This window comes from Podarcis liolepis (assembly GCF_965112155.1).
Source record: "Podarcis liolepis genome assembly, chromosome: 3".
Taxonomy (NCBI): Eukaryota; Metazoa; Chordata; class Lepidosauria; order Squamata; family Lacertidae; genus Podarcis; species Podarcis liolepis.
In genome coordinates this window covers 53,333,375-53,358,379 of record NC_139557.1, presented here as the reverse complement: position 1 = coordinate 53,358,379, position 25,005 = coordinate 53,333,375, and the positions used below count along the sequence as shown (strand labels likewise).

The following is a 25,005-nucleotide window of genomic DNA, read 5'->3' as shown; positions in this document are numbered from 1 at the left end:
AAGACCATGCAGGAAATATGAGATATACAGAAGGTAGGACAAACACTGAAACCAAGAGGTCCCCTTAGGTTTATCTAGCACCCTTTTTTATCAAACGCTAGATGCAAACCTATGAAATTCACAAAATTGAAGTTGCACTTATTCAGAAACAGAGATCCCTACCACAAACAATTTCAATACTTCAAAAATGAGCAAGGATATTCTCTAAAGAAGCCACAGCTGCCAGCTCAAATGATTTATCCAGTTTACAAGACATTGCATTGTATTATATATCAAGTCAACACCAAAGACATAAATTTGCAAAGGAGGAAACAAAGACATTGTAAATTATTTAAGCATCAATGTAAGCAAACGTTCAAAATATCACATCACACTGCAGTAAAATCTGAAGTAGACTTCTGCTTGGGGGTTTTTCTAAGTGTACTGAACACCTGTACATGAATGCTTCCTTCTGCCAATGGGATGGAGTCTGAAAAACAATGTACTCTGTCTATTGAGAATAGAGTTTGGGTCTCATGCTCCCCATGTTCGTTTTGTCACTGCTTCCTAAGATTTTATTTTTTTTCAATTTGTAGCAAACAACTTGGCCCAACACACCTTCATTTCTCCATGTTAGAACACCCAAGGGGTGGAACAGAGAAAGGGAGAAGGCTACTAGAACAAGCAGCCAGTTATTAGTAAGAAATAAACCAGACAGAATAGATGAAAAAATGGGAGGAGGGGAGGAAAATGGGGTAAGAGAGAGAAGGGGGAATGCAGTAGAACTGAGGTAACACATTGAGTTGTAGATGCATCTACATGCTGCCAGTTCTGTTGTGATGCAGAAAAGCAAGAACAACGTAAATTCTCTCACTATCTGTCCTAAGTTTTACATACAAAATCCTTACCCCAAAGGCTTCACATGCTTCTTCAATAGATTAAGTACCACAATACTGGCAATCATAATACCGAACAACAAAGGGATGCATTCTCCCAGCACTTACCAGAAACAAAGGAAGGGACAGAAAATACTTTAAATGTGCTTTTTGGGGATTGTAAACTCTTCAAATATAACCGATTCCATAAAAACAATTTATATTTCTTGCTAGGGTTTTACAAAAAGTGATTTTCAAACGAAATCAGAGTTAATATTTTAAGTAATGACCCAGGAATATTGTGTGTGTGTGTGTGTGTGTGTGTGTGTGTGTGTGTGTGTGAATGACTTATTTGTCTCATAGCCTTTGTGCTAAGGACTGGACACACAAAAGCAGATCCATCCTTCCTGCCCAAATATTGGGATCTATCCTCCAGATTTAGTCTGCAATTCTAAACCCACCTAACTGAGCACACTTCACTGAATTTAATAGGACTTTCTCACAGGCACCTTGTTCCAAAGCTGATAACAATTGTTCCCCAATTCCGATGAAACAGGAAACTATGATTAATAAGAGACTTCTTTACTTAATCATGACTTGTACAAAGGGGTTGCATACAGATGCAAAGCAACTGTGTATCACTTGGCTTATTAAATCAATATAAAAATGTCCAAATTTAATAAAACGTGTATAAAATGAAGAGGATGCATAGCCTTTTAAATAAATAATAAATTGCTAAAGAGAAGGCTCATAACTTCTGCAAGTTGTAGAGCCTAGAGCTAAATATATAAACTACAAAAGACTAACACAGCTACCCCTCTGGAAATTGCTGTATGATTTATCTAAAAGTTTCACAAAGCCTTGAATAAAACAATTGTTTGGTTGAAAACAACAGGAGGCATGACAGAATGTACTCAATTATAACAGATTCTGCTAAGAGCCAGACAAAGAACTACTAAGTTAAAATAACCAGGTCTTCTATACCAGAAGAATTCTGTTTTAATCATACATAGATTAACTGCAGTTTATATTTACATATTCCTGTTCAAGGTTATATAGGATTTAAATATTTGTTCCTGGGATCTTCTTCATTTGGACTTAAAATGTATCTATTTCTTATATTCCTTTAGAATAATATATCTATCTATCTATATGAGAGAGAGAAATAAGTTTACTTACTAGGTGCACATAAGGTATGAAGTATCCAAATAAGGCAGCTGGGATCCCAATAGCCCAGATTAGATAACTCTTAATTTTAAAAATGGAAAAATTAAAAATATTTTTTGCAGGAGGAAATGTGGACTTGCTCTTTTCCCCATTTTCTTTGGCACTGGGAATGAGAGGTTTGTAAGTAAAACCAGCCAGAAAGAGAACGAACACAAAAATGCACAGGATCCGGAAAGTGTTGTATAAGCCAACTGAGTCAATCAGTACAGTTAAAAGAAAGGGCAGTGTTACAGTAAACAAGCTACTGCCAGCAGTGACAATGCCATTCACCAGTCCCAGGCGCTTCTTGAAATAATGCCCCAAAATGACCAGGGATGGCTGATAGGTAAATGAGCAACCACAGCCAAATAAGATTCCATAAGTGAAGTATAGAGGTCCAAGCGAGCTACAATAAAACAGAAAAAGTTAACAGTTATGTTCTGCATATTTCTTTTATTTTTCCTTATAAAAACACTTTATGCTACCTTCTGTCCCTAAGAAGGGATCCCAAGCTTGTTTAAAACAGTAAACACTAAATGCACATAAAAACAAGATAGCATTAAGAGTTGAAGTAAAATGATAGTTAGGAAGATTAATATATACTAAGAATCTGGCAGTATAATAGCATTTTAATTTCTGTCTAAAAGGCAACAGGTATCAGTTTAACCTCCTTTGAGTTGGAGTTCCGCAACTGGGACACTACTAAGGCCCACGTCATCTCACAGTGACAGAATGAGGGAGGTCTTCAAATGTGACTTCATTTGTTTTGCAGGTTTGTGGGGTAGGTTGTGATCCAGCAAACTTAGCAAGCCATAGTTAATAAGCACAAGTTTGTAGAGGCTTGAACAACAAGACAAGCTATGGTTGATCTAAAACAGAAGCTGTGTTAATGGACTTATCTCCCTACTTTAATACACGTAATGGAAAACTGGAAGAGTTCTCTCTGAACAATATGTATTGAAACCACAATTCTGTATGCTTTGTTTCTGAAAAGCAAGCTACCCACATCTTATCTTCTCCTTGAAGAGCAAATAGATTATCAGAGAAATTTATTAAAAACTTCATCTGCAGCTGTTGAACTCTTATTTGCTTTACTAAGTTCCTGGAGGTGGAAAAAATACTTATGCCAAAAAATACAGATGTGACTGATGCACAACTTTAGGTGCACACAAGAACTTGGGCATGAAGACTGGATTGTTTAAAAACATTTTTTTCCTTCCACTGACACCCCCCTCGTTCGATTCTCAAGTTCTTTCACAGATTGCTTTGAATAGTCCCTCCGCTGCTGAAAATTAACATTTTAAAAATAACATAACCTCAGTTTCAAATGAAATTTGTCATGTGGCAAGCATAGGGGAATTGCTATTTTAAAAACAAAAACTAATTCAAGCTCCCTTGTGTACACGGTAGTTGCACAGTTCTCTGGATCCAATGTGTGTGTTCTATCAAGATTAATGTACAGTGGTACCTCGGGTTACATACACTTCAGGTTACACACTCCGCTAACCCAGAAATAGTGCTTCAGGTTAAGAACTTTGCTTCAGGATGAGAACAGAAATCAGGCTCCGGCGGCGCGGCAGCAGCAGGAGGCCCCATTAGCTAAAGTGGTGCTTCAGGTTAAGAACAGTTTCAGGTTAAGTACAGACCTCCGGAACGAATTAAGTACTTAACCTGAGGTACTACTGTACTATTATAAACATCATAAACCTGCTTTTTTCCATTGTTCTATAATAGCTACAAAACATAGGAGAGGCATCAGTAAAAATAAGAAACCAATATTTACGTTTAGTTAACAAAAATAGGTATATCAATAATTACTAAGGTTTTAAGAAACAAGAACTCTCTGTGCAGGATAAATCTATGTTATTTAAAATAATAATACATTATCTCTACTAAATATTCAAAGATAATTAAATTTGGTTGGAAAAGTATATTTCTGCATATTAATTTTACTGAAAGCTTTTAGAGCATGTTCCAGTACAACAGACTCATTCAAGGCCATCATCATTAATAAGTGAGGAAGTAGCATTAAATACTGGTTAATATTTATCAGACCTTATGACTCATTAAAACAGAGATAAAAAAAGCACAGAGTTGTGTTTGGTAGAAGAAAAGCAGACAGCCACATCTAAGATGTTTCTTCACAAATCTAGTGGGGAGGGAAAAAAGGGAGGGAAGCAAGACACCAATATAACCAAACTGCTTATGGCTAGCATGTGGCATAAGGTAATAGAAGGCAAGTCTGTTCTCCCTTCTAAAAATCTGCTCAAATAAGCAAGAAATGTTCCTTTCAGGGATACCATAACACCACCACTAACCTCTTCTCCATCAGAAATCTCTCCCATATACAAGGTGCTTATCAATGGAAAGACACACTATCTGGCAATAAAGAGGTGCTACAGGGTTCCATCATTGGAAAACATGAATGCCTCTTATTTTATTAAGAGCTTAAGAACAGCCCTGTGGATCAGTCCAGAGCTATTTAGTCCAGCATTCTGTTTCCCACAGTGACCAACCCAATGCCTATGGGAATGCCATATGACAGACATGAGTGCAACAGCACTCTTCCTTTCAGCTTCCCCAACAGCTGGTATCCAGGGACATACTGGCTCCAATACCGGAGATAACATTTAGCCATCGTAACTAGTAGTCATTGGTAGCCATTATGCTGGCTCTTTCCTTGGTGCACTATCTGTGCAGCCCAGTGTATGAATTATCTTGTCTTGCAAGAATGAGCAGCAAAGAAAGGGGCTGGTTCACAGCTCCATACCCAGTTAAAAATCTCATTACTGCTTTAAACATACTACAGGACCATAGGCAAGAAACCTAGACATTCTTATAAAAGATTACTGAAGTAATCTATGTGAAATTATTTTAACCCTCCAAAGTACTATATACCGTATTTTTCGCTCTATAACACGCACCCGACCATAACACGCACGTAGTTTTTAGAGGAGGAAAATCCGTAGGCATGCCACCTGTAGGCATTTCCTCCATAACACGCACAGACATTTCCCCTTACTTTCTAGGAGGAAAAAAGTGAGTGTTATGGTGCAAAAAATACGGTAAATGCCGAATATCACTCTTTTATGTTAATTACTTCTGGTTCACTTAGTCAATTTAGAAAATCATAAGGCCACAGAATACTTAAGTATATATTTCTTACATTTAAATTTTGTTTGACAGAACCTTGAGTAGACACTTGAACTTTACTTTCTTGCTTTCCTCCTGGACATATTGAGCTTAATACTTGATTATCATAAATGACAGTTTAATACTTGAAAGGCTGCCTTTCAAATATTTTGTAGCACATAATACTGCCTTGTCTATGTCAGAAGAGAGGTGCAGCATAACCCACCATGCCATGTGCTCACTAGCTATAAAGAATGTATGGTAAGGTCTGCAAATTAAAGCCATGTAGCGGTGGTATCTTCAGGATATATGATCAGGATGCCAGGAGGTATCATATATCTTCGGTCAGCCAAAATGGTCTAAATTAAGATACACTGCTAAAGGCCATGTGCATTCAGAAAAGTCAGTGGAATGTTTATTCTTACCTTACAAATGAGCTTGACAAAAGCCCAACAAGTGCCACTGCTGCTCCAACAACAGCTACTTTCCGGCAGCCAAATAGGTTGGTAAATACACTGACTATGGGAGAACAGAAGAAGATCATTCCCATGGACAGGGAACCAACCCAAGCTGTAGAAAAGATTAAGAATAGAACAGTTAACTTAATATGGCAGATTTCATTACATGACAAAATAACATATAGTGCAATTATAACTAGTTTTAAAGAATCACAGAAAGAAATCTTGTAAGTAAAACAAACTACTAATCAGCATTTTGTTTAACCGCCAGTTTGAAAAACCTCAGGAAAACTTCAAGTTGAACTCTGGGTACTATTGTGCAAACTAACAGGCTAAGAAGAACCTGCTGGATCAGGCCAATGGCCCAGCTACTCCAGCATGTTGTTCTCACAGTGGCCAACCAGATGCCTGTGGGAAACCCTCAAGCAGGACCAGAGCACTCTCCCCACTTGTGATTCCCCAGCAACTGGAATTATAGGCATATTAGATAAGCAGTCTTGATCAATTATGTTAAATTATAGTAAAATTTGTATTGTACAAAAACAGAAGACCATATGATAGTAGTTGCTAGTCAATGTAGACAATACTGAGCTAGATGGCCTGACCCAATATAAAGCAGCTTCCTATGCTAATTCTCATCATCCCTGACCACTGGCCACACTGACTAGGGCTGACAGGAGTTGCAATCCAGCACATCTTCATCACTTCCCTAACAATAGGAATTTCCTTCCCACTTACTGACATAATTTCAACAACCACATCAGGGACAAAAAGCACAGTATTTTATAGATCTAATGTGTACTCTGAGGCCTATAGCCATCATTTTTCCAATATTCCCTTTCACTCCCACTGTTTAATCATTCTGTTTTGTCTCTAATTAAATTAAGGTAGTAAACTCAGAGGCTTGGGTCCTAACCTTGCTCCAGCCAGTGGGGAGACAACCAGTGGCATGCTGTGAATTTTTTAATAGGGGAACAGTTAGGGCCAGAGACGGCAGCTTGTGAGAGCGATTGGGGGGGAGGCGCGACGTCAGGCATGTGAGCATCACACCTGCCTCCCTAAGTCAGGCAGAAGCTTCATGGACTTTGGGAAGGAGGCTCCAGGCTTTAATACTCTAATTTACCGGGAACATTTAGGGGACTAGTCCAGTCCCCCTAGTCTACTGATTGCACACCACTGGAGGCAACATTTGTCAATTCCCCATGCAGCCCCTTACACTCACTGACAAACGGGTTCCAGAGGGCTTGGGGAAACTGGCAAATGTAGTCTCTTCCCTGGTTCTTTCTTCTGTAGATAGCAGAAGGCTACATTTGGATCCTGACCAGTAAGAATGATGCAATATTAAAGCTGTGTGTTTGCATTATAAAGCAGCTGCATAAAACTCCACTAATCTAGATGCTGGACAGTGAGTGTGCTTGTGTTAATAGGGAATTCTAAATGATAGTTTCGAGTGCAAGGTTTGGAAGTGCAATTCCTGCAGTCCAGCTCCCTGGGGCGCTTACATCTTCACTTGCAGAACTCATACGAAACAGATGGGGTGAGGCAGAAGATATGGTCCAGCCTTTCCCTGGGATCATTCTAGTGCCCTCAACAAGTAGTACAGGAAACTGTCTGAATTAATGCTTGCAATCAATGCTTACAATGCTTACAAATGCTCAATGTTCATCAGAAAAAGACGCATTTTTTTGGCTTTATGGTGGAAACACCTTAAATATCTACTGCAAATGTTGCTCCACATACTTCCCAATCATGACCACCAGAGGGTGTAGAGAAAAATAGATTTGGGTCCTTTGGGGCCTGAATTTCAGCTGGCAGCTAACAGCAGTTGTTGGGAACTGAAGGAAAATATTAGTGTGTGTGTACTCAGAAGCCTATAACCAAATTAGCATATTTTTCCAATTAATGCCTCATACAATTTAAAATTAGAGGACTTATTTTATGACTAGTGGATGAAGAATTGAGGGATAGCAGCTATAAAACAGAGGGGCATCGTATTGAAGGGCATGAGACATAGAATAAAAATAATGATTTAAAGGAAATAAAATATGTAGCACAAAATTAAATTTACCAGAGTATTTGAACATCATAACTTAATATACTTAGGATGGCAACCCAAAAGGAAAGACCCTTTTTACACATGTTGAATCCAACAGACTAGAGTGTCCAGCAGCCATAAGAGGTGGCAATGATTGTGTCAAACAAAGCTTTCTCCTCTAATCTTATCCAACAGATGCTATGGGATTTTTTAAACAGGCAGGAATCCCTAGAGGCCTAGATGCATCCTCTAACTTCCAGGAAAGTTTTCAATACATAATTTTACTCTTGTATTTGATGTAACTTGATTCCACTGTTGATGTGAGCTATATACCAGAAGCATTAAGAACAATTGCTTAGGTCACTTTGACTTCTCCTCCAAGATGTGGATTTGATAACTGGGGTTGTGAAGGCCAGCATGTACAAGGTGGATCCTTACCCAAGAATTTCGTGATTTAATTTTTTTTGCCAGAATTGATAATGCTTTCTTTAGAAAGGGTTGGCTTCTCAGGGGTTGAAGAAAGCAATGATTTGTCTACTCTTAAATAAACATTTTTTTAAAGATAAGGGCAGTCAAATCAATCTAGAGCCTGTTTTCAACCTCCCTTTCTCAAAATGATTTGAGCACAAGATAACACAGCAACTCCAGACATTCCTGAGTTATGTGTTTTGGCTTCAGCTTTTTCAATGTGCCAGAAACTGCTTGATACATGATCTACTAGGGAGGACCAAGGGAAATACTTCCCTCTACATTTTGTTCGACTTCTCAACAACATTTGATATGGTAGGCCAAAATATTTCTTTTAGCTCCATTACAAAATTTGGCTGGTGCTTGAAGGGCTGCATCCCAGTAAGACAAAGTTTTATAACAGAGGACAGTGTTAGCAACCTGGGACTAACCAAGGTGCCTTAAGCTCCAATGCTTAACATCTACAGAATGTGAAGTTACCAAGCAAGTTCAGAAGCTTTGGGGTTGACTGTCATCAGAAGATGACACCCAGGTCTATATTTGTTCAGAGAAGCAATCTCTGCCCTGAAACTGAATCCATACAAGACAAAGATTATATTAGTGGGAGCATTTCTGCCCTGGAGAGGAGCAGTTTTATCTGTGATAGGGTGCTGTTGCCTGAGCGGGTGAATGGGTTACTGTTGTATTCAGGCCTGCTTAAGACAGATACTCTCCCCCATTCCAAGTAGATCAGAACTTGCTACACTAATCCATACTTCTGCAACTTCCAGTAGAGATGTCCTTGAAAGCTTCAACTAATGCAAATGCAGCAAGTCTTCCATCAAAGGTCATGTCCATATTTAACCTGTTCTGCTCTAGTTACATTGGTTACCAATTTGCTTCCAAGTTCAATTATTCTTTAAAGCCCTTCACAGCTGGAACTCACAAATCTGAAAAACCAAATCTCCTATTCCCCATAAGATCTGACTAATCAGCATTGTTTGCTGCTCTGTTTTCAAAAAAGTAAGGATGACGCAACTAGAACTAGAATCTTTGCAAAAGTATTTCCAAAGCTTTGGAAACTTCTGCCTAAGCAAATATGAAAAATAACATCCTTGCTGGGATTTTAGAGAAACTAATACATTTTCCTGCAAGATTTTGGTTGATTTTGCCTAGTTGCTATGACTACTGTGTTACTACTGATTTATTTTAAAATAGGTTTGTCTTATTCATTACTTTGACAAAAAAGTGGTTTATATCTTACTACAAAAAAGTGCCCACTAATTTTTGCCTTTGTGCTTTAGACCAAAACTTGATCAAAACTTGATGCAGTTCAGTGTACCGCATCAGGAAGAAGTAGTAAAAAGACAGTTTAGAACACCAATATAACTTGCCTGATACGGCAAAATTTTGTTTGCCACTATATTCTGAGTACAGCAGTATACTTAAATGTTTAAATAAATATTTAGCATTAAAATGTGAGTTCACATATCTATATCTCAGCTCCACTGGAAAAGCTTCAAGATAACAAGCAAATTTGGCAGCAGGGCAAGGAGGCCAGGGCTAACTACCTTTTTGAAATTCCCAACTCCCAAGTAAATAAAGTCAAATACAAATATAGAAATCTAGGTAAGCAGCCAGCAGCATACCCTCCATTTCTCCTATAAAAATAGGGACGTCCTAAGGAAAAGCAGGACATTCCTGGATCAAATCAGAAACCAGAACGGCTTCTGTAAATCCAGGATGGTCCCTAGAAAACAGCAGCACTTGTAGGGGCAAGCAGCAGCATTGTGGAGGCTCTCCACTTTATTATTATATCACATGGATTACTATTTGCCTGCTTTTCTATTGTGTAGTCACAACAGCATACAATTTAGCACCCAGATACAACTTGTGGCCAGAACTGTAATTTCTTAGAAAGACAGGATACATAACAAAATCTAGATTTCTAGAATAGCAAAATAGACGAAGTTGAATCTAGAGATTATAGTGTTGTGGAGAAAGATGGTGGAATTTATTAAGCAGAGGTTGAGCTATGTTACGTAGATATCAAAATCTGATATACAACTATTGCATTATGGCCTGTTAAATAAGGATTACAAGAAAGAGGAAGGATAATCTAGGAGCATGGGTAGGCAAACTAAGGCCCAGGGGCCAGATTCGGCCCAATTGCCTTCTAAATCCGGCCCGTGGATGGTTCAGGAATCAGTGTGTTTTTACATGAGTAGAATGTGTGCTTTTATTTAAAATGCATCTCTGGCTTATTTGTGCGGCATAGGAATTTGTTCATTTCCCCCAAAAAAATATAGTCTGGCCCCCCCACAAGGTCTGAGGGACAGTGGATCAGCCCTGTTGAAAAAGTTTGCTGACCCCTGATCTAGAGTCTGTCCTGGATTTCACTTCCCCTAAAACCATTACCTCAATTTACTCCATTGTGGTAAAGCATAATGGGGTGAAATACTAAACAGATGTTTGTCTGCAGAATGACTGACAATAACAATAGTTGCTCAATCTGTACTTTCCACATTATTTTTAATAGTACATTCAAGCCCTAGTCATGGTTTAACTTTAAGCAGTTACAAATTATCAATAAATACCTAAGAAGTTTATTAAAATTATTTAAAGTAAAAGCAGCCACCAGAAATTAACAGCAGATTAAATCATATTCTTGTTGCAGACATTTATTGGAAGTAATTTATGTCATCTTATTGAGGTCTGCTAAACATCATCTCCCTCACATTAGCCAAGACACAATGAAATGCCTGAGGCAAGCTCCAGCTGCTTTCTTGCTTCAAGTGGAGGGAGGAACAGCAGAGTGCAGAAAGCTGTGCCACAAATGACCATGTTTCCTTAAGCTCTTTTCAGACTTTGGGTCAAAGAATAGCCAAAAAACAACATAACAATGACAACCTGGCTGCAATGTACTTAAAAAGGTGCCTAAAAAGAAACAAGCTGTTTCACTTAAAAACTTAGCACTGTAACAGGTCAGCAGAGCCACAGGCCTGTTGCTTGCTAATCAGACAGGAAGGACTTGACTGGGAGCAGAGGTGAAGGGTCTCCCCTTCTGACATAGCTTGGCTTGGTGGAGTGTGAATGGCTCTGATACATATCCTCTGAAGTTTGATTCATATCCATTTTACTTCTTCTGATATCAGAACCCTTACCCATTTATTTTTTTAAAAAAGGTATAAACCCTTGGGCATGGTAATCCATTTTCCAGTCCCCAATTTATAACTTATTTTACTCAGCTGAAAATACTCTGGCTTAAAAGACATAATCTGTCATTTAGGCAGAAACAAAGCAAGCACCTTTGAGGCTGTGATTTCCTTGCTTAGTGCCACCTGCCATTTCACATTTCAATACTGTGACTAAATTAATGGCGATCCAAAATAGTCAAACTGAAGGGATGGGACCTGACAATATGCTGAGCTACCTGGACTCAGCTTGAAGGCATCCATACTAGGGATAGCCTATGCTTGGTATTGCTCCCTCACCAGGACTAGCCCAGGTGCTATTGCTGCCATCTGAAAGGAGGGTGCTTCTTGTCTAGGATACAGGATTGTAGGCAGGGAAAATAGGCAGGGAGTAAATCTCCTCTTAATGTCAAGTCTGCCAGAGAATACATTTCCTGTGCAAGAACTGTGTGTGTGTTTCTGCTTGCCAGAAGCCAATGTGGGAGGTACACTCCACTTTGCAGCCAGTTCCACTGTTCTCCTTCATGGGGAATGCAGCAGATATGTGGCAGAAACTTCCTTCAACAGGGGAAAGAAACTGCTTGCTGACAATAAAGGGCTTCTCTTTCTTCTCCTTTAGCATGAATGATGAGTGTATCTATTTGCCACAACAGACTGCTGATTCAGTGAAGGGGTCTAGAGAGATTCTCCAAACTTAACAATGGGTAAAAGTTGGCATCTGACCAGATTATCCATGTAACATTTCCCCATGGTTGCTGGCTGACCAGAGATAGATTAGGCTCCCTCCAACTGAAGATGTTGGAGTTTGATGAAATTGCCAGGACTCCAACACCTGCAAACTCTCAACCTGCATGTGCTAAGGGACATTACTGTAGATTATGTCCTGCTAGTCGCTTTGCTAGGCACGGAGCTGGGCTGCCAAGAACAAGAGGTTGTCCTTTCCCAGGCTGTTGCCCAAGCAGGTGTGGAGAAAGAAAGGTGGTACAGAATGCCATCTCTTACTTCTCTGAAGCACCTTGATGACCACTGAAGGGGGGAACAGAGCACTGAACCTGAGGGGCTGAAATAACTCCTTAAAACTCTGGGAAGCTGATCCCTGCTTAACAGGGAGGAAGCTGTGTGCTACATGTAGGGAGCTATGAGGGGGTCTTCTCACTACTCCATGTGGTTGTCCCGCCCAACACTTCCAAAAGAAGGCTGTATGGATCTATGATCCACAGAGGATTGGGCATTACCACTACAGTGGAACCTCAGGTTGTGGACGTAATCCTTGATGGAGGCATGTCCGCAACCCACAGCGTTCGTAACCTGCAGCACTGCGTCTGCGCATGTGCATGATGCTATTTGGCGCTTCTGCACATGTGTGAAACATGACTTAGCGCTTCTGTGCATGCGCAAGTGGCGAAACCCAGAAGCAACCCTTTCCGGTACTTCCAGGTTTCCCGCTGTCCGCAACCTGAAAACACCTAACCCGAAGCGTTTGTAACGCGAGGTACCACTGTAATGCCTAGTGCTCTTCAAAACATTTCCCCCCACAACTACTTCTTTCTCTCTTTTTGTAAGCTACTTCAAAGCAGTAGCTCAGGAGCAACAGAGTCATCCTGACATTCTCTGGAAGGCAGAGTCCAAAACAAGATTTCTACTCTCCTTTAAGGAAAAAGTGTTTTCCTATTCACCCTGTCTTCTTTCTCAAGAGAGGTTAATTCTCTGATGTATGCTCCACTCCTTCTGACTGAGAATAATACACTCATCTGCTCTAACAGTACAATCCAGACTACAGCTCTGCTGCAGCTCTCCTGTACTGCATGTTCCATACAAAAGACCATCACAGAAATGTGCTTGTAATCTGAGTGAATAAAGCAAGTCACAGAGGAAAGACAAACAACTTCAGGGTCAACACAGTCCTTTGATTTCTATTTCTCACCACTTGGAAGTAACAGATGACAAGTTATATACTTGTTGCTTTATAACTATCCCTCTTTAGTCAGTGACATTAAAAGTTTTTTAACACAATGTTTCAAACTTTGTATATGAAATGCATGCAAACAACTGCTGTTAGAAGAAGCAGATTGACCATTTATGTAGCTACAAGTGTACAGTATCACATTTGTATTACATTAGAAACACATGCAGTTCAATATAAACCATTTTATATTTACTAAGTTGGAACAAGTATGGATGTTTACAGTTTCTATTACATTGTACTTAGCCCTGTCTAACCCTTTAGCAGGAATTATTTTGATAAATTAATTTTATAATGAGAATTACAGTGATATGATTTATAGGTTGTTTTGTAGCTTGCCAGAATAGCTGTTGGAATTCTTTTATTTCTTCATTACACATAATTAGCAACCTTGCAATTTTCTACCTTGTAATTTTCAATGAAAAGGTTAACAATTATGCCTAATACGCTCTAGGTTTTTAAGAAGACAGATACACATTCAGAAAGCTGACTACTGCTTTTCAAAAACAGGTGAATTCAGCTAAAACAGAACAGTACGTTTTGTTTCAGAAGAACAGGGATGCCCAGAGGCAAATTTCAAGTCTATTCCCTTTTAACTTGTTTTTCTTTTATTATTTCAGAAATGTATACACTGCTTGATTGTAAAAAACAAAACAAAACTCAAAGCGATTTACAAATAGATAAAACACTAAAATCAATTTAAAAATACAACAGTATTTTAAAGCATACAAAAGTTAAAATACTAAAACAAATTAAAATTACCTCAACTTTCTATGCATCTGAGTAGGCTTGTGTGAACAAGAATGTGCCTCCAGCCATTAGTCCTAGAAAGTTTAATGCCAATTTATTTATTTATTAAATTTATATCCCACTTTGGGCTCCTCTTGGAAGAAGGGCAAGATAAAATTTAATAAATAAAGAAATGCAATAATCAAACATTACCTAGCTCCCATACAAAGCACCTGAAAATAGTAGTGAAACTGACAAGCTTCATCATCACCTCTAGGGCAGGTCTGGAGAAGCACCTTCACCACAGAGTTGAGCTACTGTAGGTTTAACTCTAACCCAGTAGCACTTTTACAGTTGATCTTTGATGTCTCACACATTCATTCATGTTTTTGCAAGATATTGCAAATAACTACATTATATTGCATCATCCTCCAAGGAACTCATGGTTCTTCATGCCTCCATTTTACCCTCACAACAACCTTGTGAGGTAGGCCAGGGCTCACTGGACGCTGGTTTATTAGAATGAATTAGGCACTGCCTACCACCCTCAGGTCTGCCCTGAGGTAGCCCCGCCTGCCTGCCTGCTTTCTTTCTTACAACCAGCTCAAGGGGTGACAGTGCCTGTCAGCTTTCTCCTCCTTAGTCTGTGTTGCCCTTGTAGAATTCAGCAGGGAGGAAGATGAGGGGGAAATGAGAACAAAATGAGAATTATTTGGCTCTCCTGTTATAGGTTCTGGCTCCACCAATGGTTGGTCTCCCTGCTTTCCATCCTGGGCCTCCCTAGTCCTACATGAACACTCTTAGAGTCAGATTCATGTACCTAAGACAATCCAGCACAAAGACTCTGGCTAGTGCAACAGGGCTTTCCCCCATTTCCTCCCCCCCCCATGCCTCTGCTCTGGAGGGTTGGGAGAATCCCCAGAACAGCACACAGAGGCAAGGGCGAAAGGGAGATGGTTCCATCAGTGCAAGCATTTCTGCTTTTGCAGATGGAACAATCTCCTAGTGCCACGTTGAATTCTACCCTTAATCATCATTCTGGCTTCCTGTGTCACAGTCAACGGTATTTAATTTTCGTTCATGAATAGCAAATGCAACAGGTTTTTTTTGACATCCAGCTACCAATGATTTTTACAACAACAGAAATTTAACTGAAATAAATAGAGGGGATGGGGTCTGCAATATCTATCTATCAAGATTGGAAAATGAATATGCCACATCCTTAACAAACACAAATCATTTTATGGTATCCTTTTAAAACAGATAAATTTCTGTGGAGAACTAGTTGTCTTTGAGGGAAGAATTAAGGAGAAAACCAAGGTGATAAGCATAACAAAGGCCCTAAACTTGAATGGAAGGTCAAAGGCCTTTCAAATAATTTATATACAGTTATGCCATTGCCTCCCTATAGCATAATTTATTAAGCCCCAATACATTCAACTTCTGCATAAAATATAGTAAAAAATATTTTTGTACAACAAGAACATGTGGTTTGTTTGTTTTTTAATGCAGGAGAAGCTCTGCAATAAGTGTGAAGGAGAGTGACTGCTTTAGTCTCTTGGCACAAAATTTAGAAACTCGGAAATATGAAATGCAAGGCCTTGACAATTAAATATAATGAGGAACACAAATGCTCCTCATTTAGTCATTATTTAATGTACCCATTACTTACACAATGCAATTTTTAAAATAGTTTGAGCCACTTGTATGTAAAAACTCATGCTGGGTAAATCATAAAACAGAAATATCCCAAGAATCCTTCACTTTCAATACAAGATGGGATACTGCTAACATCTAACACTTACTGTGATTACCATGATTATTTCATACATGTGCTTTTTAAAAAAGTTTAAACATACTTGGAAAGTGAGTGCTTCTGTGCATCCTTTTTACAGAGATGAAAGGGATTGCATAGGATCAGGGCTCAAGATTAGTCACACTCAGAACAGACCAATTGATATCAATGGACTTATTTGGTCTACTCCAAGTATGACTGTTGTAATCCAATCTTAAATAGCTAAGAACTCACTAGTTAACTCACTAGTTAATGACACTTTCAATCAAGGTTACCTGAACTCTCCACTACCCTTTTGTTTGTCAAATATTCTCCCATGGTTAAAAATGGCACTGTGTCCCCATTTAAGGGTTCAGTATCCAAGTTCCTGGCTAAAAGGAAATAAGGCCAAACTGTTCTTTGCACCACAGCATTTCCTGAAAAAGTTTCATACTGGGCTCATTAAGACCAGCTCTGCATGGGTAATTGACTGGAAAAAGTCTATTTGCTACATATCCTTATTATTTCAATAGCTGCAATGATGAACAGCCAGAAGCATCATAGCCAGACACTGGAGAGATCTTCCAGGAGTCAGCATGGACCACTGGTACCAAATCATATGGGAAACAGTCTTACTAGAAAAGCTAACCAAAAGACTAAAACTGACACGGGGACAAATAGAAGAGGACACCTTCACCCCAGTATGGCTCCCTTTTATTACATACACAACCCAACAAGACAACAACAAGAACCCCCCAACAGCATACAAATCAATATGGCTAACTTGACACCCAACACCCCCCCCACATGCAAACGAATCTTCCCCCTCTTCTGCATACAACACTAACATCTCATTTATTAAAAAAAGTTGCAATGCTGAGTGTGAGGACAAAAGAGACCCTAGTTAAAATATGGACAGAGAAAATCAATAATTGTAATTATCTCAAAGTTTGCTTAGAAAATTAATTGATTCAGTTTCAGAACTTTCCTGCAGCCTGTTTAGGCTTCAGCCCTAGCCACACTTATCTGGGGGTGAATCTACACACAGGGGGAAAATGCTATAAATAACTCAGAAATTAGATCATTCTAACAACAACAACAAAAACCTCTACGGAAAAACACATATAAAAATTCCCTGCTCTCTGGCACCATATGGTGTTGCATGTTTATAGCGCATTCAAATCATTGTTTTTTTACTAATGTAGCTGAGTCCTGGGGAAAAGTCCTATTGTACTTTGTGCCACTTACTTTTGAATAGATACAGGATTGCACTGACCATAAATTAGTATACTTGCATTAAGCATCAATCCAAGATGGTGTGTATAAATGTTCACATTGCTTTTGTGATGCGAACATCTGAGTGCAGCATTATCTAATATGGATAAAAGAACCCTGAATAACAGTAGAATAAAGGCTTGCTTACGGCAATATATTTGAAAGTGTCATTGACTGCTGTGAAGTACAGAGGCATGAATAGGTAGGAACTGCTTGATTTTAATAGAAAAAACAAATCTCACCCCAATGACTCCACTAATGTAATGTGTAGTTTGGCTCTGAAATAGACAGAGAAGGAAGGTCAGCTTGAAAGTCTAAAGTGAAGTGGTGATACTGAGTCAAACCCTATATAGTGGTACCTCAGTTTATGAACATAATCCGTTCCGGAAGTCCATTCTTAAACTGAAACTGTTCTTAAACCGAGGCACACTTTCCCTAATGAGGCCTCCTGCTGCCAGTGCCCTTCTACCATTCCACTTTTGCGAAGTTCGTAAACCAAATCGTTCTTAAACAAGACTGTTCTTAAACCAAGGAACCACTGTATGCATCTACACAAAAGTGAGTCCCATGGTACTCCATGGTATGTAGGTATAGCACTGAGGTCTTAAACAGAAATAAATCTTATCTCTGAGAGGAAAAAGACATAAAAGCTCTTGACATTCTGATGGCTAGTTACAGGAACAGCAAAATGCACTGCTCAGGGGACTAATTAGTAGTTAAATTGGCATTCATGTTTCCTGTCGATGGCTCTGTAAGAAAATTGCTAGAAAAATAAAATGCAGAGTTTGGAGCAAACACACAGAAATTTTATGTAATTATTTTAGAAACAATTGTGAGGTTCTTTGAGAAAGGCATATTGAGTTTGAACCAGTAAACTAGTTTTAGACTTTGACTTGCTTATATTGCAATTTCTATAAATTGTGATAAGTAATATCTGTAACCTTTGAATAACAACTTAAGGTTTGATCATAGTGCAAAGATCACAATCTTTTTGTCATATGAACAGGGAAGCTTCTCAGCAAAAGTGTTTTTCATAGTTTTATTGGATGGTAGGCTAAATAACTGGAACATTCTACCGAATTTTTTTTTTTAGTATTTTATTTTTTTCTAGCATATTTCCCTGGTTAAGTACAGTAATTGAAAGTTCCAGTTGTGCACTCAGAAATTCCTGAGAATACCAGGATTTGTACATTTTAAACTGATGCGAGTGGGGTCAGAATAAGAAATCCAACAAAGGGATATGTTCTCTATAGATTGCAGTGACACCTTCCTTTTAATGTAAAATAGCATCTTAGGGAGATTTTTGCTGAAGAATCGTAGTTCCAATCCTAATGCCTCTTTCACTGTAGCACTATTTAAATTAAATAAATTAAACCAACGCCAACATGCAGTTCTCAGTTTTAAGCTTGTGGGCAGAATGTGTCTGAGATTTGTTGTAGCTTCACTAATGTATCCCCTGATTAAATGACATGCAGCCACAATCCTAATTATGGAGCTTTTGTGGACTAGATTCAACTTCATCAGATGTATAAATTTCACAAAAGCTTATTCTACCACATGGAAGGCTAATCTGTGGTCCAGATCCAGCCCTGCAAGCCAGAAATGTGGTTTGCCAGTCCTGAGCTTTCTCTCCTAAGCTTCACACTGCTGTACTATGTTAGGAAAGTGGGTGATACAATCCCTGTACCCACTCAAAACACCACCTTTTACATTCCAGAAGGGCTCATAGTCAATGTGACCTCCAGGCTGAAAAATGTCAGCCATTCCTGCTCTACAATTAACATTTACAGTTGACATCAACTACCGTATTTTTTGCTCTATAAGACTCACTTTTTCCCTCCTAAAAAGTAAGGGGAAATGTGTGTGCGTCTTATGGAGCGAGTGCAGGCTGCGCAGCTATCCCATAAGCCAGAACAGCAAGAGGGATCACTGCTTTCACCGCGCAGCGATCCCTCTTGCTGTTCTGGCTTCTGAGATTCAGAATATTTTTTTTTCTTGTTTTCCTCCTCCAAAAACTAGGTGCGTCTTGTGGTCTGGTGCATCTTATAGAGCGAAAAATACGGGGTAACTCTTAGACATACTCAAAGGAGACTTACTGAAGTCAGTGGACATTATTACTTTGATTTCTTTCTCATTCTTGATCATAAGGTCCCAGGGTAGGTGAAATAAATTTTAAAACATAATTAAAATTAATAAAATTAAAGTGATGTTTAAAATTGTTTTAAACTAATTTAAGTTAATAGACTTACTTAATAGATTTCAGTGGGTCTAATTCTGTGTTTGCCTTAGCTAGATCTACAACTTCCTATCTTTAAATGTATCATAAGCCTACTGTTTTGCAGCAACAAACTAACAGTTACCCCTCTGTATATACATTGACTTTGCACACTCTAGAAACAATGCAATACCTATGGGCTCTTCAAAAGCCCACTGATTCCCAACAGCTGCAGATACTCAACTATGCCATATGTTCTGGTAGCAAGTTTTTTATATGCTCTTTACAGAGAAAAGGCAAGGTAAAGCAGAGAAGATAAATCAAGGGAATGTAAAGACCTTTCAGGTCAAGCAGTCAGTATTTTGTTTCCAGAAAGAAGCCTCAGGACTTCAGTACAGAATGAAGGAGATGTGCACACTAGAAGCCTCAAGTGAATACTTTAGATGTCCTGACAAAAGTCCATCCCACACTTGCTTTGCAATGGTAGAAGCTACCAGTTCTCTGTGTGACACTAGGTGTGGAAGGTATATTGACAAGCCACTAGCAGGTCTAGATCTTCTACCAAGAGACTAATCTCTTCTGTTCTTGTTTCACAAAGTCTATCTATAGTCACTCCATCAGTGCTATGGCAGGATCAGTATATCCTGACAATAGCTCAGCTGAAATATGTGCTGCTCTCAAAATGACAGGAGCACCACAAGTCCAGGAATAAAATGTTTGGTTTAATGCGAACATCTAGTGTCTTGCCTAGCAATTTAACATAGTGCTGTACCAATGTTGTAAATTTTATCTTCTATAAGCAACGATTTTATTATTTTCAAGCTACACATCTGATAGCAATATATTTTTCTTACATCCCCCACTAGAAAGCTTTAAAATGGAGGTTCTAAAATATGATCCAAGATCCAGAAAGGCCTGTGCATGCACAGAAACTGGCCAAGTCTCCCTACATGCAGCAGCCTTTCATGCATCACTGAGTGCTAGTCTACAGGAGTCCAACCTTTGAGTGGTGCAAGTGCCACCACTGGCCATTCCCATGTGCACGCATGCAGTGCTCTGGAACCCAGAGTGTCTCAATAGCCATATTATTATTTTTTCAAAACAAGCATGGGAGGCACATAGCACTCTAATAATTAGACTTTTATAAATACTTGGCAATTTTTGACAATTCTGTAAACTTTTAGAACTTTCATAAGAATGAAACACACCTCCAGCCCAAGTCAGAGCAATTATCCAAAGATTACTGCTTATTAATTCACTTATCCTCTTCAGTGAGCAAAAATAATGGGGATTAGGTTGCCTTCACCTTTTGTGAAGTTCATGCTCAGTTTCAACCAGATGCTTGCAGTCATGATAATTAATTATAACAGGAAGACATGCTAATTGGATTAAGAGATACATGTACTTATTTTCTTTCCAGCTGGAAGTAGTTGTTTCTCTCAGAGATCGTTAGAATAGACAAATTAATTACCAGGGATTGAAACAAAATGTCTTCCTTCTATTCTCTCCTGGCAGCTTATCCAACTATCAAAGCATTTATCAAAGCTGTAGGAAAAAGATATAGGGTTATATCCAAAATGGGAGCTAGTGTAGTGGAAAGCATTTTTGCTTGCACAAGCTGGGTTATATGTGCTTTTTATTCACCCTTCTAGCTACTTATTATATTCCTCCAAAACGTTGCACCCAATGTCTGGGTACTTTCTGGAACTTCATGGGATGTGGTTCAGAGGGCTAGAGTAGGTAAGAGAAGATTAAAATATTGGGTGTCCTATTTTGTTTAAACAGAAGTGCTTTATGCTAAGGAAAAGTCACTACTGGGTGCAATTCATAAGAGCTAAACTTTAAACAGAAGATATTTCAATCTTTTATTCAGTTTAAGGCAGAGTTGAGATGAACGGAGTGTGGGTTGAAATCCTATATAGTGGTACCTCGGGTTACATATGCTTCAGGTTACATACGCTTCAGGTTACAGACTCTGCTAACTCAGAAATAATGCTTCAGGTTAAGAACTTTGCTTCAGGATGAGAACAGATATCGTGCTCCGGTGGCGCAGCAGCAGCAGGAGGCCCCATTAGCTAAAGTGGCGCTTCAGGTTAAGTACGGACCTCCGGAATGAATTAAGTACTTAACCCGAGGTACCACTGTACATATTTACTAAAGTAAACCTCTGCTTCAGATTGGGTTCCAGATGTAGTTGTTACATAGTTAATTCAAAGGTTAAGCCAGATGAACAGAAACTTTGTCTACTAGAATAATTTCCCTTCTACATACCAGGAGCTTCCTGAAAGTCTTGGTGCTCAGCAGGAAACAGTCTACAGTTGCTAAAATTTGTTTTGATACAACAGAGAAGCACCTCCCAAGGCCACTATTAATTTAAACAAGATTTGTTCTAGCTGACTATTCTTTTTCAGTTATTATCCAAAAGAAACACACTGCTGATTACAATAGGGGGCAAATTTGAAAGACTGCATGTGTTCAGACGGATTTTATATTGCCAAGATTTCTTGAGGATTGACACTAGTTCAAAACAGCTGTTCAAATAGTTGCAAGTTTTGGATAAGTTAGCAGTTTACATGGACATTTCTGATTCACATTTATTTAAGTTAAATGACACAAAATCTGTTAAAAGTGTTTTGCACATAAGTAGCATTATCACAATAAATAAAAAAAATTAATTTATATTTTAATGTGGACCACAGAAACCAATTTCTGCTACAAACTCAGTGGCTAGTCTTGTAAAATTTCCTTTTCAGTCTCAGCTCGCACATCTGTGAAACAGATTAACAGAAACCTGCATTCAGAGTTACTGCAAAGGTGAGAAAATAATTATTTTAGACAGCCCAATGGAAAAGCCTGAATAAGAGGAGACTGAAAAGAAACATGATAGCCATCTTCAAATATCTAAAGGGATGGAACATGGAGTAAGCTTGTTTTCTCCTGCTCCAGAGGGTAGGATCTGAATCAATGGATTCAAGTTACAAGAAAGAAGATTCCAACAAAACATCAGGAAGACCTTTCTGACAGTAAGACCTCTTGGACAGTGGACTCTTGGACTCTCATTATATGGGGATTTTAAGCAGAGGTTGGATGACCATCTGTCATGTATGCTTTGCAGGGGATTGGACTAGATGACCCGCAGGATCCCTTCCAATCATATTTCTATGATTCTATGAGTATTGTTGTCCTGCTGGTTACAAATCCTTAGCCAAACCTTTAAAACCAATTCTGTTTAATTTTCTTTCTTTTAGAAAACAGAGTCTACAAACTCTTGCACAAGCTAGACAGAAAGAGAGGGTGAAGGAGATACAGAAGTAAAATACACATCCAAAAGCAGAAATCCTATCAGGACTGCATTGTTCAGGATCATTAAAAGAAAAAGATTGAGAAGAGCTCCAAAAGGCTTCTACAAATTAAGTGAATGAGTGGTGAAATATGAAATAGAATTCAACATAAAAAAGTGTAAAGATATGAATGCTGGCCAAAAAATATTAATTTCACATACTGTATGTGGATGGGGTCTGAACTGGCAGTGACTGACGAGGAATAAGACCTCAGGTTTGTAGTAGATAGTGTGATGAAAATGAAAAACTACTGTGCAGTAGCTGTGAAAAAGGCAGATTCCATGCTAGAGATTATTAGGAAAGGAATTGAAAAGAAAACTCCTAATATTATAACACCATTGTACAAATCTATTGTGCAACTGCATTTGGAATACTGTGTACAGTTCTGGTTGCCTCACCTCAAAAAGGATATTGTAGAATTGGAAAAGGTTCAGAAAAGTGTGATCAACATGACCCTTAAAAGGGAATAAAGCAACACCCATTTGAGGAAAGGTTGCAATCTTTGGAACTTCTTAGTTTAGAGAAAAAACAAGTAATAGATGTTTGTAAAAGTATACATGGCATGGAGAGAGTGAAAGTTTTCCTCCCTCTCATAACACTAGAACTCATGGGCATCAATGAAGCTGCTGCTGGGAAATTCAGGACAAATAAAAGAAAGTACTTCATACAGTGCATAGTTAAAACTATGGAACTCTGCTCCCACAGGATGGCTTTAAAAGAGGACATATTCATGGCCAATATGGGTCTTAATGGCTACTAACCGTGATGGCAATGCTTAGCTTCCATGATCAGAGGTGGAAATGCTTCTGGACACCAGTTGCTTGCAGGTTTCCCGCAGGCATCTGGATGGCCACTGTGAGATCAGGATGCTGGACTAGGTGGGCCACTGGTTTGATTCAGCAGGGCCCTTCTTATGATTTTTTTTTAAGGACGTCACACAGTCCCAGAACAATGGGAAGCAGGGCAGAAACTTTCCCCCAAATAAAGGGGGCAGATTCTGCACATACACAGCAGCAACTGCAAAATCTTAGCGCCTGCTCCTCCTTCACCCAGTCCGCCCACCAACTCGGAGGTTTTGTCCTGTGCACCAAAAACGAATGGGTGATTTTAAATCTAAACACAAGCCACCTCCGCCCAGAAGTGCTCCAGCCCAGTCTCTCTCTCTCCCTATCACCTCCCTATCTCTCTGAACGCAAAAGCAGGAGCCCCGATTCGGAGGCGGTTGTGGGGGGGGGGGTCACCATTCCCGCACCTCCCGCCTTCTCCCCCCCCCCCGCACTCACTCACCTGTCTTGAACGTCAGCTGCGGGTCGTTGGGGTCTCCGAACTCCTTGAGCATGGCTTTGAAGAGGACCCCGCATGAGTTCTGGATGCCGAACACGGCGCCGTTGCACCACATGGAGGCCAGCATGACCACCCACCCCCAGCCGCCCTCGGGGGGCTCGAACGGCGCCTCGTCTCCCTTCGACGGCGGCGTGGGCGGCTTCTGCAGCTTCTTCTCCGGGGGGTTCCCGACCGCCGCGAACGCCGTCACCGGGGGCGGCTCCCCGGCGGCTGCCTCCAGCGAGGAGAGCAGCGTCTGGTGCGAGCACCACTCGCCGCCGTTCTCCTGCTTCGGCTCGTCGCCCAGCGCCTCGCCCCCCTCCAAGGGGGCCACGGGGGCAGCCGGGGGGCAGCCGTCCCCCGCTCCCACCTCCTCGCTGACGGGAGACATCGCAGCCCGCCGGCGGGAGCTACGCGGAGGGAAGGAAGGGCGGCTAAGGCGGCCTCACGCGGCTGCTCGCTCCCTCGCTCGCTCTGCCTCTCAGGAGCCCAACCGCCGCCGCCGCCTCTCGATCGCTCCTTAACTCCGCCGAGGCAACGCGGTCATCTCTCTCGAAACAGGAACGGGAATGAGCGGGTGAGGGGGGGTATCAAACTTCTCGACAGGAAAAGAAACTCAGCGCTTTGAAAACATATATATAGTCTATACAAATAGATCTATATAGTTCCGCCGTATAAAATTCTCCCTCACAAACCGGCCCCTGAGGGTGGTAAATTCGCTCAAGGCGCCTTCAGGTTATTTTAAAGGGGTAACTTCCCACCCCCACCCCGCGCGCGCCCCACCAAGGGGCGTGGCTGGCAAAGGGGCGTGCTCCCTTGCCGCCACCTTCTCCGTCCCCCTAAACCCGAGGCTCTCACTGGCTAGGAGGAGGGGAAGCTCCGCCCTCTCGGTGGGCCGCAGCGGATGGCTGGGAGGGTGAGGCGGGAGAGAAGGAGAAAAGCACAGCGTGCCAGTGGATGAGGAAACTGACTCCAGCCTTGCAGCGACGTTCGGGAGAGAACGTGCCTCTTGGCGCGCTTGCGCGCGTGCCGAGCCATAAGTCAACAGTTAACGACCAC

The 25,005-nt window shown here is 40.2% G+C and overlaps 1 protein-coding gene across 1 annotated transcript in view; it reads right to left on the bottom strand.

Annotated features, from left to right (window-relative positions):
- SLC16A10 (solute carrier family 16 member 10) overlaps positions 1-24,950 on the bottom strand; it is a 43,981-nt gene extending 19,031 nt beyond the window's left edge. Inside the window, exons 1-3 of the mRNA XM_083497843.1 lie at positions 23,911-24,950; positions 5,618-5,762; positions 2,034-2,466 (exon numbers count right to left, since the gene is read on the bottom strand). Coding sequence (XP_083353969.1) covers positions 2,034-2,466; positions 5,618-5,762; positions 23,911-24,337 — 1,005 coding nt within the window. The 5' untranslated portion in view covers positions 24,338-24,950. The remainder of the gene's footprint in view (positions 1-2,033; positions 2,467-5,617; positions 5,763-23,910) is intronic.
- Between the last annotated feature and the right edge of the window lie 55 nt (positions 24,951-25,005).